The following is an 18209-nucleotide window of genomic DNA, read 5'->3' as shown; positions in this document are numbered from 1 at the left end:
TGTGTATCCAGAAGCCTCCTACTGCAAGACAAACCCAAGAAAGAAACCAACAGGACTCCACTGGCCATCACATACAGTCCCCAGCTAAAACCCCTCCAACGCATCATCAGAGATCTACAACCCATCCTGGACAATGATCCCACACTTTCACAGGCCGTGGGTGGCAGACCAGTCCTCGCCCACAGGCAACCTGCCAACCTGAAACATATTCTCACCAGTAACTGCACAGCACACCATAGTAACTCCAGCTCAGGAACCAATCCATGCAACAAACCTCGATGCCAACTCTGCCCACATATCCACACCAGCGACACCATCACAGGACCTAACCAGATCAGCCATACCATCACCGGTTCATTCACCTGTACGTCCACCAATGTAATATATGCCATCATATGCCAGCAATGCCCCTCTGCTATGTACATCGGCCAAACTGGGCAGTCGCTATGAAAAAGGATAAACGGACACAAATCAGACATTAGGAACAGCAATATACAAAAACCTGTAGGAGAACACTTCAACCTCCCTGGCCACACTATAGCAGACCTTAAGATGGCCATCCTGCAGCAAAAAAACTTCAGGACCAGACTTCAAAGAGAAACTGCTGAGCTTCAGTTCATCTGCAAATTTGACACCATCAGCTCAGGATTAAATAAAGACTGAGAATGGCTTGCCAACTACAAAACCAGTTTCTCCTCCCTTGGTTTTCACACCTCAACTGCTAGAACAAGGCCTCATCCTCCCTGATTGAACTAACCTCATTATCTCTAGCTTGCCTGCATATATATTCCTGCCCCTGGAAATTTCCACTACATGCATCTGACGAAGTGGGTATTCACGCACGAAAGCTCATGCTCCAAAACGTCTGTTAGTCTATAAGGTGCCACAGGATTCTTTGCTGCTTTTACAGATCCAGACTAACATGGCTACCCCTCTGAAAATTGTAATAGTGAGCGTTATTAACCATCACTAGTAATGTAGTGGATTCTCTGTTCATGTATTTACATCTAAGAAGATCTATTTGGAGGAGATGCGAGGAATCTATGTGGTTATCTTTCTAAAACAATATGTTATAGCTCACTTCGAAGTTACAGGCTTGAAGCTGAAATTACTGAGTGCAGTTTTATTGCCGATGTTATGGAGGTCAGACTTGATGATAAAAATTGTCCCTTCTTGCCTTAAAAAATCTGAATTTATGAAATGTCAAGGAAATCACCAATTAAGGTAATATTCATTCTTCACACTGCTTAAACACGCTTAGATTTCTGTCTTAGGGTTTTGTACTGGCACACACACCTCTAGCCTGATATAAGTCGACCCGATACAACATGGGTTTGCATATAGCGCAGTAACCGTGGGGCTCCGGCAGCAGGTCTCGGGTGGCGCTTTAAAGGGCTCAGGGCTCCGGCTGCTGCGGGGAGCCCCAGACCCTATAAATCACCACTGGAACCCTGCCACGGCTACCCCGGGGCTCCGGCGGCGCTTTAAAGGGCTCAGAGCTCCGGCTGCTGTGGGGAGCCCCAGGCCCTTTTAAATCACCGTCAGAGCCCTTCCATCATTACCCCGGGGATCTGGCAGTGGGGCTCGGGTGACAATTTTAAGGGCCCAGGGCTCCCCGCAGCCAGAGCCCCAGGCTCTTTAAATCATCGCTGGAGCCCTGCTGCTGCTACCCTGATATAATGGGGTTTCACCTATAATGTGATAGTGATTTTTGGCTCCCGAGGACCATGTTATATTGGGGTAGAGGCGTACCACTCTGGTATGTACCTCCCATGTTAACTGGATTTTCAAGATGAAGTGCCTCATGGATTTCAGATTAAATGCAGTTATAGCCTCAGTGATGTCCTTCAGGAGATTTAAACCCAGATATTTGGCGTCTGAGAATAGAACAATTACAATAGACTACAAACTCATTTGCATATCTAACATATATAACCAGCTACAATACACTTTTCAGATTATTCTGCCTCATATTCTAATGCACAGCCTATAATTCCAATCACACTTTAATTTGTAGTTTTAATAGTTATATGTACTGGTAAACGCTGTTGTTGTTACATGAAAAAGTATGAGCTCACCTACTCCTGAGGGCATTCTGTGCCAAAAAATTAAAAATCCTGCACACTATTTTAAAATTCTGCAAATTTTATATATCAAATAAATGTGGAGGCTCCAGCATGATGTTGAGGAGCACAGGCCACTGACTGCACAGAGGTGGGAGATCACTGTGCAGCTTCCCCCGAAACACGGACTCCAGCAGTGATGCTGGACCCAATCCTGACACAGTGCAAGGTCCAGGCTTGCCCCAGAAACACCCCAGAGCCATGCCCCTCTGTGCCAAGTGCACCAGGTGTGGGCAGGCAGATTCAGCAAGGCAGGATCCAAATGTAGAGGGGCTTAGTGTGGGGGGATCCAGTTGTGGATTGAGAAGGTTCTGTGTGGGGCAGTCTGGGTGTGTGTGGGATCTGGATGCATAGGGGCTTGTTGCGGGGAGGAGGGGGTTCTGAGTGCAGTGGTAATGGGACTCTGCAAGGGGGGTCCAGATGAAGGTGGTTGGGGCTCATCGCGGGTGTGTGTGTGGCTGGGAGGCTCAGCAGAAGGGTCTGGGCATGAGGGGGTCTGGATGCACGGGGGTTGGGTGGATGGGAAACCAGCTCCCTGTACAGTGATCTCTCCCCCTGTAGCTGAGGAGCGATCGGTGTGGGGATGGAGGGAGAGTTCGTAGAGCTTCCTACAGCTGAGGGAGAAATCTGGGGATGGGTCTGATACAGCCCCAGATGCCGTGCAGGGGAAGAGGAAGCCCCAGCCTCCGCAGCCCAGCCGGGACTAGCACAGGGTAGGAGCCACCAGCTGGGTCTTCCTCAGCCCTGTTGTCTGCCCCACAGTGATTTACCTCTCTGCCCACTGCCCTGGGCACCCAAAACTTACTGCTGAGGAGGGTTGCACAACAGCTGTTGTGACTTCCCTTTGCTTCCCCATCAGAAAGTTATTTTTCTGCGAGGAAACAAAGAAATCTGAGGGGGACATAAATTCAGCGCATGTGCAGTGGTGCAGAATTCCCCCAGGAGTAGAGGTGAGAGTCAAGATTGGCATTTGAGTGTGATGAAGAGGAATTTAATGTATGCATTGTGTACAGGCCCAAATCATTTGATCATCTATCCCTCCTAAATTCCTCCTTTCCCTGTGCTGTCAAGCTGCCTAGCCCATCAGTCCTGTTCTGCAGATGGGAGCCATGGAGAAGAACAACTTATATTATGTACGTGTTCTAGCTGCATAGAATAAACTGTAGGTAAAACGCTGGGGCTATAAACTTTCCAATGAGAAACCAGGATCAAATTTAGTAGTCCCAAGAAACGGAAACAGTTTTTCTCTGAAATTTTCTTTACATAAAATCAACTGCCATTGTCTCCTCAGATGATTAAATGAATCTGATCTTTCATGCTGCGCTGTTGATAACCCTTCTTGTAATAGCCAGTATTTTTGTTTCCTCTTGATTACATAAGCATATTGGGGTTCTTTTGGTACTCTGTTCAAATTATATGATAACTTAATTTTCTTTGTATTTTCAGAGAAATAGTTGAGCATATGGTCCAGCACTTTAAAACACAGATCTTTGGGGATCGTAAACCAGTATTTGATGGAAGAAAAAACCTATATACAGCTATGCCACTTCCTATTGGGAGGGATAAAGTAAGTTTTAAAAATAAGTTTCTAGCCAGAGGTAATGTAATGGTATCTCACATTGTGACTTCAAGCCTTTCACATACCAAATGATTTTATACTTAGAGTACATCTCTAGACAAAGACCAGCCTTATTAGGGCATTCTGACACAAATTCCAGATAAAATAACTCTCACTTTGTCTGTGGTCTGAGTTCATATTATAATACTTGTCCATTTAGAATGCAGGCTCTTCAGGGTAGGGACAATCTTATTATTAATGACTTGCATTATGGTAGTGCTAAGAGGCTCCAACTAATATTAGGGCTTTGTTGTGCTAGACACTGTACAAATTCTTAGTGAGAGACCCTGAAGAGGTTGCTTACAGTTTAAATAGACAAGATAGACAAAGGGTGAGAAGGGAAACGGAGGTTTGACGAGATGAAGTGAGTTGCTCAAGGTCAGACAGCAGATCAGTGGCAGAGTTAGGAATAGAACTTGAGGCTTCCTGAGCATCAGTCCAGTCTTCTATACACTAAACCACACTGCCTCCAACTGCCTCTTACAATGTGTTTGAACAGTACCTAGCTCAACCAGACCTCTAGTCATTACCATTATACAAATGCCTATTTTATGGTATCAAATCAGTGTGCTGCAGAAAAGATTGTATTGTGCCCCTGTCTTATCGAACAGTTGTTAATTAACCACAAACTAGTATCTAAGAAAACTATGAATTGAGGATTTAAGATTCTCAGAGACCAAAAGACTCTTACCAAATTCTTTGCTTAAATTTTGTATCTGTTTACTTCTTAGAAGATATCTTCTGTGTTCCTACAGAATTTAACTCAATCAAGAATTTCTAATCTAAAGTATTTCTGGCAAATGTAGTTCTAATTTCTAAAGATGTCTTCATGGGTTTGGCAAGTCCTACTGAAGCCTATACTGCAAAAGTAAATTTGCAACAGCAGTATTGCCCAACTTGTATATTTTCTAGTGTCCATTCTATGACAAATAGAAATATTTTAAACTATGCATTTAACCAGAAAAACAAATAGAAAATACCACACACGTCTGGTGGATAAGCTAATGCTGGTGTTGAATCTCTGAGTTCCTTACTTTTTGTTTTACTGTAACGTCAGTATTGAATTAACCTAGATATTCTGCATTTAGCTTAGTTTTTTTTAATTTTTTTTTAATTTTTTTAGAGAAATTGCTTGTGCTTACTGATAGCATTTAAATGATCTTAATTACATTTTATATCTTGAGTAAGCTCTTCAGAGTAGGGACTTGTTTGAGAAAGGGAGCTCTACTCTCGATGCTTTCAATTCAAAAGTCCGTCTGTATTAAATGATATGTGGAGGGAATTAAGTGTGGCAACAATTTCTCAGCAGGAAACATATTTATCTCTCATCTAGACATGCCATTCCTATGGGTTTCCTTCTGTTCAACTGTACAGGAGTTGAGGTCAGACCTAGCATTCTGGGTAGAGATGATATTTCTCTCAAAATGGGGAAAGCCTCAATTGCAGCTGCCAGAGGAAGACACAATTGTCAGATTCTCAGAATTCTTGCTCTACCTTTCCCCAGAGCACACATTTTGGAACAACTGACTCAAATTCCTGCACTCAAACTTTTGGTTTTAGTTAAAAACTAAGCATGAAAAATGCCTCAAAAGCTGTGAGAATGAAAATGGGGGGTATAGCGTTAATAGTTTTGGAACTTTAATTCCAGTGTTTGCTTCAAAGTGAATACTGCAATTAGAATTTAGAAGAAGTAACCAGGTGTGAGGGGTGTACCTGGCCCTTTGTGGCACCCTGTTGGAGGCCCAGCAGTCCTACTATATCCCCCTCCTTTCCCCCAGGAAGGAGCAGCAAAAGTGGGTCCTCCAGGCCTGCCTAGAAAGGCTGCACAGAAGCATAAAATCAGAGCCCTGTAGGCTGAGATAAAAGGTGAGTGTCCCCCGTTACAATAGGGCTCTACCCAACAGCTAATTTAAAAGTTTTGTTAGATAACAGAGGGAGTTATTGCTGTAAATCAAACAGCTGGAGTTAGTTATCTTCAGCAACTGATAGTTAAGGCTACAATTTTCTCATGGACATTTTTAGTAAAACTCACAGACAGGTCATGGCTTCCGTGATTTTTTGTTAATTGCCAGTGACCTGTCTGTGACTTTTACTAAAAACGACCATGACAAAATGGGGAGGGAGGAGAGTCGAGCACCCTGCCCTGCTATGGCTGGAAGCTGTGGCTCCTGCCCCGTGGCTGGGAGGGATCCCTGCCTGTGGCGGATGGGGAGCTGCAGAGGATTTCCCGCTGACTGGGGAGCTCTGGGAGATTTCCCCCCCCAGGCAGTGGAGCTGTGGGGGTTCCTCTACTGCTTGCAGCGGCTAGTGAGCTACAGGGACATTCCCCCCGCCCCGCCCCTGGTGTCTGGGGAATTGATGGGTATTCTCTACTGCCCCTGGGGAGATCTGGGGGTCCCCAGCACTTGCGGACTGGGGAGGTCCGGCAGAGTCCCTCAATGACAGCAAGAGCTAAGGATTTCCTCCTCACCTGCAGCAGCTGGGGAGCTGCCAGGTATCCCCCACCTCCCATGGTGGCTGGGGAGCTGCCAGAGGATTGTTGTCCTGTTGTCGCCCCCGCTCTCCCCGTAGCAGCTGGGGAGCTGCTGGGGGATCCCCCGCTGGCAGCTCCTGGGGTATTTTCCCGCCTCCATGACATCTGGGGAGCTGCCGGGGGATTCACCCCTCCAGTCCCCCCCCCACACACCCCCCCACAGTCATTAGCAGATACAATTATAACACCTGTAAGGCTATGCAGAAGTTCACTGAGCTTTTGCCTTCAGACCCTCGTGCGGAGCTGCCGGGGGATTCTTTCTGATAGTTTACAAAGGGCTAATGGCAGAATGTTTTAATCTCATGCAGAGTGTGTGTGTGTTCTGAGCAAAGTTGTTTTATGTATATAATTGACTCACAATTAGACAAAAACCTTAAATTAACTCTCCCCTTCTTGCCAACAAAGACCAAGCTGTGGACCAAGCCAGAATTTAGGGACTTCTCTCTTTAATGTTTCTCCTAACATATGTAAACTTCGTCTATAATAGAAAAATTGCACGGGGGTAAATAAGTTGATTTGATTACCTTGGAAAAAATCTCTACCATAAACAAATGTAAGCCAGTTTAAATTATGCTTAAACAGATTTAGTTTGGGGTAAGTTAGCACATTAAACTAAATGATCCAAGTTCAGTTGAAACCTGTTGGTGTATATATTAAGTATTTGCTTCAGGATAATTAAATTGTGTTTGTACGTGCGTGCGTTCATTCGACACATCAGTATACATGCACACCAGGCTGCTGAGTCAGGAAATCCTTCAAAGAAGTGTCCATTGGCCCGCACCAGCTCTCCTTGGGCTCATGACCAAGAGTATAAGAGGTAGTGTGGGTCAACGCCTCTCTAGTTCCTTTTTACAGCCACGTGGCCTAAGTCAGAATCGTGTCCTGCTTTGCTCTGTTCTTCTTCGAGCGCTTGTTCATGTCAATTTCAATCAGGTATGCGCACACTATGTGCGCAATAGCGGGAATATTTTTCCCTTAGCAGTATCTGTAGGGTCCCCCTGGAGTTGCACCTTCATGGCGCCCAATATTGGGCCCTGCCCTGACCCCGCCTTGGTTCCTTCTTACCGCCTGTGATGGCTAGCTGGAACTCCCTACCGCTCTTGCCTCGACAAGCATATGCTTTGCAGTATCTCTCTTTGCATACATAGTTGGATTTTGCAATAGAGTAGTTTTTATGGTCAGTGTAGATAGATTTCTTATAAGTTTCCTTTGGAGAGGACTTTACCCCTGATGTCTTTACTCAGCACTGGGTATGCCTCAGTTCCCAGGCTTTAAACTGTGCTCAGACTCCGGCAGGTTTATGCCAAGAAGTGACCTGCCCTCGCCGTGCCTTAAGTGCCTTGGAGAGGGGCATCTCAGAGACTGCTGTAAAATCTGTAAGAGTTTTTGCCCCAGAACCGTTAAGGACAGAGAGCAGCACCTCTGAATCTTACTTATGGAGGCAGCACTTCGGGGCCCAGTTGGAGTCCACCGCACTGGACCCAGCCTCAAGCACCGCATCCTTGGTGCACAGCACACTGGCACCGTCAATGTATGAACCGGAGCCAAGGAAGGTCTCAGAGACCCTCGGCACCACCCCAGCTCAGCCCACAGGCGTGCATTGGTGAGGCACCACTCTCACTCTCTGCTGCCCCGTAAAAAGAAAAAGGTGGACAGTGGGCGCTCCCCATCTAGGTCTAAGGACCATTTTAACCAGCAAGCCCCCATTGGGCGCTCCTTTGGCTGGGATCCTGTCGACTCCTGTCCCAGGAGGAGTCCAATCAAGTCAGGGTGGCAGTGGACCTGTTGGTACTCATATTGCCACCCTCCCTTAGGAGAGAGAGGTCACCGGCACCGATCTTAGGCCTAGTACATTCTGTAGGTAAGCCAGCGATGATGTCTTCCATGAGGCCACCCCATTGCATTGGCCTGCAGCACCGGGGGTCTCTGCAGAAGAGCTGCTCCAGTCCCCAAGTTGGCACTGTTTCCTGGCACTAACAGGTTCCGCTCCTCCCTGGTCATCACAATCAGAGACCTCAGAGTTGGAAGTGGAGTCCTCATGCTCTAGTAGGAGCAGAAGATCCTGCTCCTGCCGTGATCGATATCCCTACCCAGTGCCCTAGCAGGGCCAGTGGCAAGCTCCTCAGTGGCCCTTCTGGACACCCTGGGCCTATCATCAAAGCCAGAATTCCAGATTGGCATTGGCAGCCTCAGTCTCAGGTGCACTGACAGCAGCGCCAGCTGCTGCGCTGTCCTTGGCAGTGTTCCCGGCCGCCATCCTGGCACCATTGCTCCTTGCCTTGTGGGACTCCTGTGAGGGGCCGAGAGCAGTGAGCAGACCCTAGTACCAGCCACCTTCTCATCCTCCTCCTCATCAGATGAGTTGGTGATGGGTACCTCGACTACTCCGGCCTTAAAGGACTGTAGGGTCCTTCAGCAACTGCTGAGATGGGTGGCCCAGAACCTGAATATCAAAACAGAAGAGGTGGTGGAGGAAGCCAGTGGTCGATATTCTCTCCCCTCCCAGGCCATCCCATATCGTGCTGCTTCTGATCAAAATAATTAGTAATGCCACCAAGACTCTGCGGCAAACCCCGTCCTCATTGCCGCCGACCGCCAGAAGATACAAGTGGAGGTACTTCCTTCCCTTGTGTAGGTATAAACACTTGTACACTCACCCCCAGCCAGACTCCCTGGTAGTGACGCTGTTAACGAGAGTGAGCGACAGAGCTTCCAGGGGCCCTCTCCCAAGAACCATGAGGCCAAGAAATTGGACTTTTTGCGGAGGAAAATATACTCAAATGGGGGGCTGCAGCTCTGTATCACTAACCATCATGTGGTGGGTAGCAAATACAATTATAACACCTGTGAGGCTATGCAAAAGTTCACTGAGCTTCTGCCTTCGGACTCCACCAAGGCTGCCTACCTACCAAATGGAAGAGATTTCAGTCTGGATGGCGCATTATCATTCATCCCTGACATTCAGCGCTATACTGCTTATATTGGACTGCCTCCTTCATCTCAAACTGCAGGGGCTCTCCAATAAGGGTCGTCAATAAGGGTTAACCTGGCCGCCATTTCAGCCTTCCATTCAGGTGCAGAGGGACAATCTGTCTTAGCCACCCTATGGTCAGTCATTTTCTAAAAGGTCTCGACAGGCTATATCCACAGGTCAGGCAGCCGATTCCAACTTGGAACCTTAACTTGGTCCTTTCCAAACTGATGGGCCCTCCCTTTGAACCACTGGTGACATGCTCCCTGCTCTAGTTCTTATACAAGGTAGCGTTTCTGGTAGTGATAACCTCAGCCAAGAGGGTGTCTGAGCTCAAGGCCTTAACATCAAAGCCCCCTTACACTGTGGACAAGTTTCATCTCAGGTCTTCCCCAGCTTTGCTCCTGAAGGTTGTCCCCCATTTGCACATCAACCAGAACCTCTTCCTCCCAGTGTTCTATCCTAAGCCGCACTCAAGCAGCAGGGAGCAGAGGCTTCACTCTTTGGATGTCTGCAGAGCACTAGCCTTTTACATCGAGAGAACAAAATGGTTCCAAAAGTCCATCCAATTATTCATGGCTGTGGCGGACAGAATGAAGGGTCTTCCGGACTCTTCTCAGCAGATTTCATCGTGGATCATGTCCTGCATATGTGAGTGCTATAACCTGGCAGGATTTGCTGCCCCTCCAATTACTGCATGCTCCACCAGGGCACAGGCCTCTTCAACGGTGTTCCTGGCACAGATTCCTACCCAGGAAATTTGCAGTACAGCGACATAGTTCTCCGTACACACTTTCGCCGGACACTATGCAATCACCCAGCAGGCCTAAGACGACACAGCCTTTGGTAGAGCGGTGCTCCAAACTGTGGATAATTCTGACCCCACTTCGTGAACTTGGTTTTGAGAGTCACCTGATTGGAATTGACATGAACAAGCACTCGAAGAAGAAAAAACGCTTATTCACCTTCTCGTAACTGTTGTTCTTCGAGGTGTGTTGTTCATGTCCGTTCCAATACCCTCCCTCCTACCCCTCTGTCGGAGTAGCCAGCAGGAAGGAACTGAGGAGGGGTTGTGTCAGCAGGATCCTATATTGGACACCATGAAGGCGCAACTCCAGGGGGTGTCCAGGCCAACCCTAAGAATACTGCTAAGGGAAAATTTTTCTGGCTGCCGTGCATGCAGTGCGTGCACACCTGATTGGAACGGACATGAACAACACATCTTGAAGAACAGTTATGAGAAGGTGAATAACCGTTTTTTGTATAACCTGTAAAGAGAAAATATTTATACGTAGTCAATCTTAGCTTAGTAGTTAAAGTTTATAGCTGGCATAAAGTATTTTATTTCCCCTGGTTCGGGAACCCCTCTCCGGCTCCAGAATAATGCCAAGAGTCCTGGGATTCAAAAATATCGTCATCTGCCCTTGCACCTTCTCCATCAGTGATGAACATCAATATGCACCTCGCTCAGACAATATGGGCATCATCTTTACAAAGCGTACAATCTGTTGCTCCTTCCCACCCAGAGGTCAAGACGCCTGGGTGATTCACCTGTGAAAGCATTTAATGAAGAAAGCTATGAGGCCCTCTCTGATTCGGGCCAGAGAGACTCCCCTTTCCCTCTCATACATTGGCCTCAATTGACCAGCAGTGCCCCTCCAAGCACATTCCTTGGGGCGGAACCCTCAACATCTAAGCCCAAGGATTCTTCTTGTAGGGCTTCCTATGAGATGACATGTATTTTCACATTATTATAATCCTGTCCACAGACAATTCCTCCGATGGGAATGGGAACCAATCACTACCAATACAGAGTACTACCGTTTAGATTCTCTCCAGCCCCCCAAGTATTCTCCAGAATTCTCGCAGCAGTGGCTGCCTACCTACACAAACAGGGTGTTGTCATATTACCATACTAGGATGATTGTCTCCTCAAGGCCCCATCTGAACCTGACGCCTTTCATGCCATATGACTGACAATGGACCTCTTTTTGGGCCTTGCCCTTCACATAAACCTAGAAAAATCAACACTGTTGCCAGTGCAACACCTGAAGTTTTTCTGGGCACAGTTGGATGCCATACAAGCCAGAGCTTTCCTACCTCCTCACAGATTTGTAGCAATAGTCGATCTCATATCCACAGTGAGGACCTGTCCCCAGATCTCTGCCAGGACATGTCTCCGGCCACATGGCAGCAGCCACTTTCATGGTAAAGTATATGCGGTTGCACATGCGCTGCCTTCAGGCGTGGCTACGTACAGTTTATGTACCTCATAGACACAGCCGTCACAAGCTACTATCCATGCCTATCAATGTCAAGAACTGACTGCTCTGATGGACAGAACCGAAAACCTCTATGTTGGGGTCCTTTTCCTTCAACCAGCACTGTCTATGATATTAACAACCGACGCCTCATTAATCAGTTGAGGAGCGCACCTTCAGACCCATACAGTGCAGGGCAGATGGTCCGTAACTGAATACACTCTGTGCGTCAATCTCCTAGACCTACAGATGGCTGTAACGCCTGCCAATATTTTCTACCATTGATCAGACATCGCACTATAAGAATTATGATGGACAATATCGCCTGCATGTTCTACATCAACAGGTAAGGTGGAGCGAGATCCCACTCTCTATGCATGGAAGCACTGAAATTAGGGAACTGGTGTAGCCAGCACGACCTCAGTATCTCTGCTGCATACTTCCCTGAACACCAGAACACCACAGCAGACTCATTGAGCAGGAGATTCTCCCATGATTGTGAGTGGGAGCTGAACATACAAGCCCTACACCATGTATTCAGCTGATGTGAATCCCCATGATAGATCTTTGCCTTTGCCCAATGTCCTCAATTCTGCTTGAGAGCGGGCCTAGATGAGTATCTCCTCACATGTGATGCCACCCTACACTATGCCTTCCATCCCTTTCCCCTTCTGTTCAGAGTACTCCACAAGATCCAAGGGGACCAAGCCTAAGTCATCCTTTATAGCTCCAACATGGCCACAAAAGAGCTGATATACTTACCTTATTCGCATGGCGGGTATGTCCTTCGATCAGCCTGCAGCTGACTTTGCATCTCTCACAGGATGCGGGTCGAATCCTCGATCCCAATCCACAGCTACTCCATCTGAAGGCATGCTTTCTGAATTCAGAAATGACCTATTCAGAGGCAATAAAAGAGGTACTCTTGAATAGCAGATGTTACACAAGTCGACCTGCTTACCTCCAAAAATGGACAAAATTCCACTCCCGGTCCACCACCAATCATGTCAATGCAATGAACATCCCCTTACCGCTCATCCTAGGTTATGTTTTACATCTTAAAGGATTGGAATTATCCACCATCTCCATTCATGTACACTTAGCCACCATCATGGCATTTCACCCTGATATGGACAGCTGCTCTGTTTTCACCCACCCATTCATGAAAAGATTCCTGAAAGCCCTCCAAAATCTTTACCCTCACATACGGGATCCCACTCCAGCTTGGGACCCCACTTCCTTACTAGACTGCCATTGGCTCGAATGGCAATGTGCTTTTGTATTCATTTATCTGTGAGCCACAGAGAAAGCAACTTCCCTGGAATCGTACACTGAGTCATTGGTAGAGTTTGCATCAGAAGTCATTAGTTCCTGTCTCCAGCTACCATTCTCTTAACACTTGATATACTACCTTCCATTATTATTCCAAAGGGAATTCTGCACGAAAACATTTAAAATTCTGTGCCAAAAAAATAAAAATTATGGACACAATATTTTAAAATTTTGAAAATTTTATTTGTCAATAAATACATGAGTCTTCAGCATGGCAGTGGGGAGTACAGGCCACTGACTGTATTGAGGTGGGAGATCACCCTGAAGCCCCCTCTTCCCCTGGTACAAGGACTCGGCAGTGAGGCTGCACCTGACCCTGATACAGTGCAAGGGCTGGGCCTGCCCTGGAAACACCCCAGGGCTCTGCACCAGGTATACCAGGTGTGGGTGGGCAGACTCAGCCCAGCAGGATCCCGGTGTGGAAGGGCTTGTTGTGGGGTGAGAGGCTTCTGTGTGGGGCAATCTGGGTGTGGGCAGCTCTGAGGGAGATTTGGATGAACAGAGGTTCATGGGGGGGAAGGTTCCATGTTCAAGGGCAATAGGACTCTACAGGGGATCCAGGTGAAGGTGGTTGGGGCTGGAGGGGGTACTGGAGGAGTAGGGCTTGATGGGGTGGGGCCCAGGTGCAGGTTTTTGGGGATCACTGGGGTAGGGGTCTGGGGGTGGGGGACTCATTGGAGGAATCCAGTTGTAGGGGGGTAGGGCTTGTCAGGGTGATGGTTGGATGTGGCAGCTTACTGGGGGGGAGCCCCAGCTGCCGCCGCCGAGTGGCTGCCACGTGCTGAGCTCCTGCTTCCCCCTGCAATTCCCTATCCTCTTTTCTTCTCCAACTCCTTCCCCTCACTCCCACATTCCTCTTCTCCCACCCTATTCCACATTCCCCTTCCTTCCCCACTGCCTCTTTCCCCCCCCACGCCCCCTTCCTCCCCCTCACTCCCCACCCCTCCTTACCCAGCCCCACCACGAGCACTCACTGTTGCACAGAAAACAGGAAGGCTCCCAGTATACAGAAGGGGACCATGACTGGCACTAGGATCCAGGAGGCAGCATTTAGCTGCAGAGTCAGCAGAGCTGAGACACAGCCTCCTTCAGCTGGGCGCTTGCAGAATGAAGGCAGGGGCGATGGCATGTAACACTGTGTTCCCCCCCAGGCCTCGCCTCTGTTTGGAGGGGGGCAGTCCCCCCAAAAAACTGCACCCATGGTCACTCCTGCCTCTTTCTCTCTTCTGTGCGGCTTCCCTTTGCTTCCCTGAATTTTTTTTTAAGGGAAACACAGGAATTCGGGGGGGAAGAAAGTGGGCGTTTTCTGCGGGCGTGCAGTCATGCAGAATTCACCTAGGAGTACATTATGGAGGTTAATACTGGGTTTCAAAAGAACAAGGTTCAGTTCCCAGTTCTCCCATTGGCTTTCTGTATAACCTTGAGCAACTTGCGTAATATTCCTGTGTTCCTCAGGTCACTACCTGTATAATGGGTGTAATTGCACTTCGACTGTGGTGATGGATCAGTAGAGAGACAGTACTGGCCAAGACTAAACTTTTTTCTTTTTAACAATTAATCCCTGGTGCGATTCCAGTGAAGTCAGTGGGGTTATACCAGGGATGAATTGGCCCTCCATATTTCACTTATTCTTGTTTAGTATAACATATGGAAAAAGTCTCACTGAAAAATCTTATTTCATCATATTTTGCTTATTCTGTCAAACTAGAACATGTAAATAAAGATCTTTAAAAATGTTTATCATTTTGGATAATGTGTGTTTTTTCTTACCAAATGTAAATTGTGATTTGCAGCACTTACTTTAAAAGTTTATAAGAGCTTCTTACAGCCAGGGATTATGGGATGCTCCTTGGACCAAGTGCATTTTTATAAAGAACTCTGTAAAACATAAAACCTTTTGTTACATCTGATTCGGACAAAACCCTCTGAAGAAAATAACCTGAGTACATTGGATTTAAAACCCTATGTATTTTAGGGACAAGTGTGCTTGGATCTTTTTCAAATAGGTCTGGATTCAGTAGTAAAAACTTTGAGCCAGATCTGGTGTAAATCAGCAGCTCATTGCACCTGTGCTTGCTTATATCAGGTCTGAGTTTGGCTTCTATTCATCTATCACATCCTCTCTTACAAGGCTTACATTTAATAATAGTATTTTAAAATAGCTGTTTCTGTACATGTTAGGATTTTTGGGTCCATGTTTTTTTAATAATATACAGAACGAATCAAATACGTGACCTTAAGAAATAAAGGCTGTAAGGTAGCTACCTAAATTAGGCTGTCTCCCAGAATAGGCTAAGCAAGAGTTCACTTCGTGGTTACTGAAATACAAACACTTGAATCACGTGTCTTTTTATTTCCATCAAGAATGCAAAGTTACTGCAATACAAGTAGTCAAGTTTGTAAAAGATAAAGAACCAATCACAGATGAGTGGCTTTGTAAATTAAAACCTGATGAAAAGAAATGGACATAACAAGTCTTCTATTGAAATAATAGTTTAAAAAATAATCATGGTCAGATAAGTTATGTTTATCATTTTCATTGTTTCTGGTATCCATTAAGTGAAGGTTATCATAAAAAGGCTGAAAAAAGTATGAAAATATACAATTAGGGTCAGCTAGTCAACACTGGGAGTATGCTACACTGCAAATTAAACACCCATAGCTGCCCACTGTCAGCTGACTTGAGCTTGCAGGACTCAGGCTGCAGGGCTGTTTAAGTTTGGTGTAGATATTTGGGGCCTGCACTGGAACCCATGTTCTGGGATCTTTACCACTTGGCTCCAAAAGCCCAGGGGTCGAGCCCAAGTCCAAACACCTGCACTGCAATTGAACAGCCCTGTAGCTGAGCCCTGTGAGTCTGAGTCAGCTAATGTGGGCCAGCTGCAGGTGTTTAATTTTCAGTGTAGACATACCCTAACTTTCTTCCCCATATGATCTTTTAGCCTTTGTACTTTGCATGTAAGGAGGAGACATATTGATGAAAGTTTAGAGGTTGGGGGAAACCTCATAAACTCTCAGCCTATGGCTGTTGGAAACCTAAATCTTTATGTGCGTATTTTATCAGTAGAGAATTACCAGTCTGGGCTTGATTCACACTGATGACCTAGAGACGAAAGGCTCCATTTCCTATTGTCCACTTCTGAGTAATACAATTCATTCCACAAGCCAAATTATCTAATGTATAATGCGATGCTGGGAGGAGTGCAGAGGCAGAAAATAGTGTTGTTTAAAATTGCCTATGATACATTCCCAACTGATGATTGACTAGGGCGCTGTCCAGTAAGAATTACTGACATTTCTGCTTTATTTTTACTTACAATTTTTTTACTGAAACAAGTTAATCATCACAACTAATGTATGCAACCATCTGGTTCTATCACTGTTAACCTTATCTTCTTTTTGCCATCCCTTCCAGTTGTCTGTTACATCCACTTGATGCCTTTTGTTTATGTTGAAATTGTAAGCTCCTTCTAATGTTTTTTTTGTTTAGCATCCAGCAGAGTGGGGGTCTGAACTTGATTGGGACTTCTTGGAGCAACTAAAATGTAAACAAAAGCATAATTTCAAAAAACCCTAATTATAGTTGACTCTTAGGGTGTGTGTGTGTGTGTGTGTGTGTGTGTGTGTGTGTGTGTGTGTGTGTGTGTGTGTGTGTGTGTGTGTGTGTGTGTGTGTGTGTGTGTGTGTGTGTGTAAAACATCCTCACATTCCTTTTTTAAACTTGACCTGACTGTGGCAGTCACTAAACAAGAAGTCCAAAATTAATAATATGTGAAAGAAATACCCTTGTTTCCTCTTTGTACATATTAATAGCCCTAGCACTCAAGTTGGCTTTATTCTTCGCTGATTTACGAATCTTAATAATGTTCTGGAAGACAGTTTCTGAATTCTTTTTCACGTCATTTAAAATGGATTAGCAGTGACAATATAAGCAGTACATTGGAAGGACAATCTGAATGAAGAGTTATGACTCCTAAGCAGATGATGACAACAGACCAGGCTCAATTTTGCTTATACAATAGCTGACTCCTACAAGTATTACATCAATATGTGTCTTCATGTCTGCACTCAGACCATCATATTCCCAGTGGGACTGTCCACTTGATATAAGAGCACTGCCAAAATGTAATATTGCCTTAAAGGAATGGGAGGTGGAAACATATTCATGGAAATAATAATTGTAGTAAGAAGATGTAAACTAATAGATAGTGTTTCTCCGCACTTCCCCTCTTACATCTTTTTCTTTTTGTGCTCTCTTCAAAGTGTTAGAGTTGCTTTGCATAACAGTCTATGCCCCTTTCATCTCCCCTGCTTTTTGTGTCTTTAAATGGAAAGAATCATCTTGTTTTGTTTTCCTATTGTTGCAGGTGGAGTTGGAGGTCACACTTCCAGGAGAAGGGAAGGACAGAATATTTAAGGTGGCTATAAAATGGATGTCCTGTGTGAGTCTGCAGGCTTTACATGATGCTCTTTCTGGTCGGCTGCCAAGTGTTCCTTTTGAAACTATCCAGGCACTGGATGTAGTGATGAGGCATTTGCCTTCCATGAGGTGAGGAAAATACCTTGAGGGTCTTTATAAAATTATCTTCTTATTTGAATTGTTTAAATGGTTATTCTAGTTTAATGTGTGTTTTCATGGATCAGCCATGACAGCAGCAACTCTCTGTTTCTGTTGCAGCAGGTCTCTTCATGTGCAGGAAGCTAACCGTGAAACTAGCAGTACTGCTGCTTTTGGACTGTCCATGTGAATTTCCAGTCCACAGTACCTAAGACTACAAGCCTCCTTCTCCAAATTCTGTACAGACTCTTTTTTCCTCCTCTGCACATATCAGGAAATACCCACCCCGCTTCCCTTGCATTTTTACATGGTGCTTCGGCTTGTGCAAAACTTAAAACTTCCCCTCCCAGCAAGCTTTGAACCCATAGCATTTGCAGTCATAGCAGTGCTATAAAGCCTTTTACCACACCACTGTCTAAATGTTCTTGCCCTATTGCAGGTCCTTGACCTGGAGAAGGGAGGAAAGGGATTGTGGAATGAAGAGAGGTCCAAGTCTGCCAGCGCAGTGGCATTGCTGATTTTTTGACAGTCTCCCTACATGTGTGTGTATGTTGTTGGGTTTTTTTATTATTCATTTATTGATTTTTGTATTTCATAGCACCTAGCAGCCCTACTCATGGACCGGGGTTCCATTCTGCTAGGTGCTATACAAATAGAGAACAAAAAGAAGGTCCCTTCCCTAAAGAGTTTACAGTCTAAATATCAGATGAGATAATGGATGCAGACTGATGAGGGAGTACAGTGAAATGATATAGGTCAGTATGATGGGCAGTGGTATCAGTGCACCAGCAGCCCAGCTGTTGTCAAGTGTGG

General features: G+C 45.9%; 1 protein-coding gene across 13 annotated transcripts in view; it reads left to right on the top strand.

Moving 5' to 3' along the window:
* Nucleotides 1–18209, top strand: part of AGO2 (argonaute RISC catalytic component 2) — a 139622-nt gene that overhangs the window by 65748 nt on the left and 55665 nt on the right. For 10 of the 13 annotated variants that reach the window (XM_030546405.1, XM_030546408.1, XM_030546417.1 and 7 more), the window contains exons 3-4: nucleotides 3570–3690; nucleotides 17203–17387. In XM_030546405.1, the coding sequence (XP_030402265.1) occupies nucleotides 3570–3690; nucleotides 17203–17387 (306 nt within the window). Of the gene's footprint in view, nucleotides 1–3569; nucleotides 3691–5398; nucleotides 5608–17202; nucleotides 17388–17599; nucleotides 17943–18209 lie in introns of those variants that run through there. The other 3 variants (XM_030546406.1, XM_030546415.1, XM_030546416.1) reach the window with 3 other exon arrangements.

Source organism: Gopherus evgoodei, unplaced genomic scaffold, assembly GCF_007399415.2.
Source record: "Gopherus evgoodei ecotype Sinaloan lineage unplaced genomic scaffold, rGopEvg1_v1.p scaffold_44_arrow_ctg1, whole genome shotgun sequence".
Classification (NCBI taxonomy): domain Eukaryota; kingdom Metazoa; phylum Chordata; order Testudines; family Testudinidae; genus Gopherus; species Gopherus evgoodei.
Note: the sequence above shows the minus strand (reverse complement) of the source record. Positions and strands in the feature narration are given on the sequence as shown.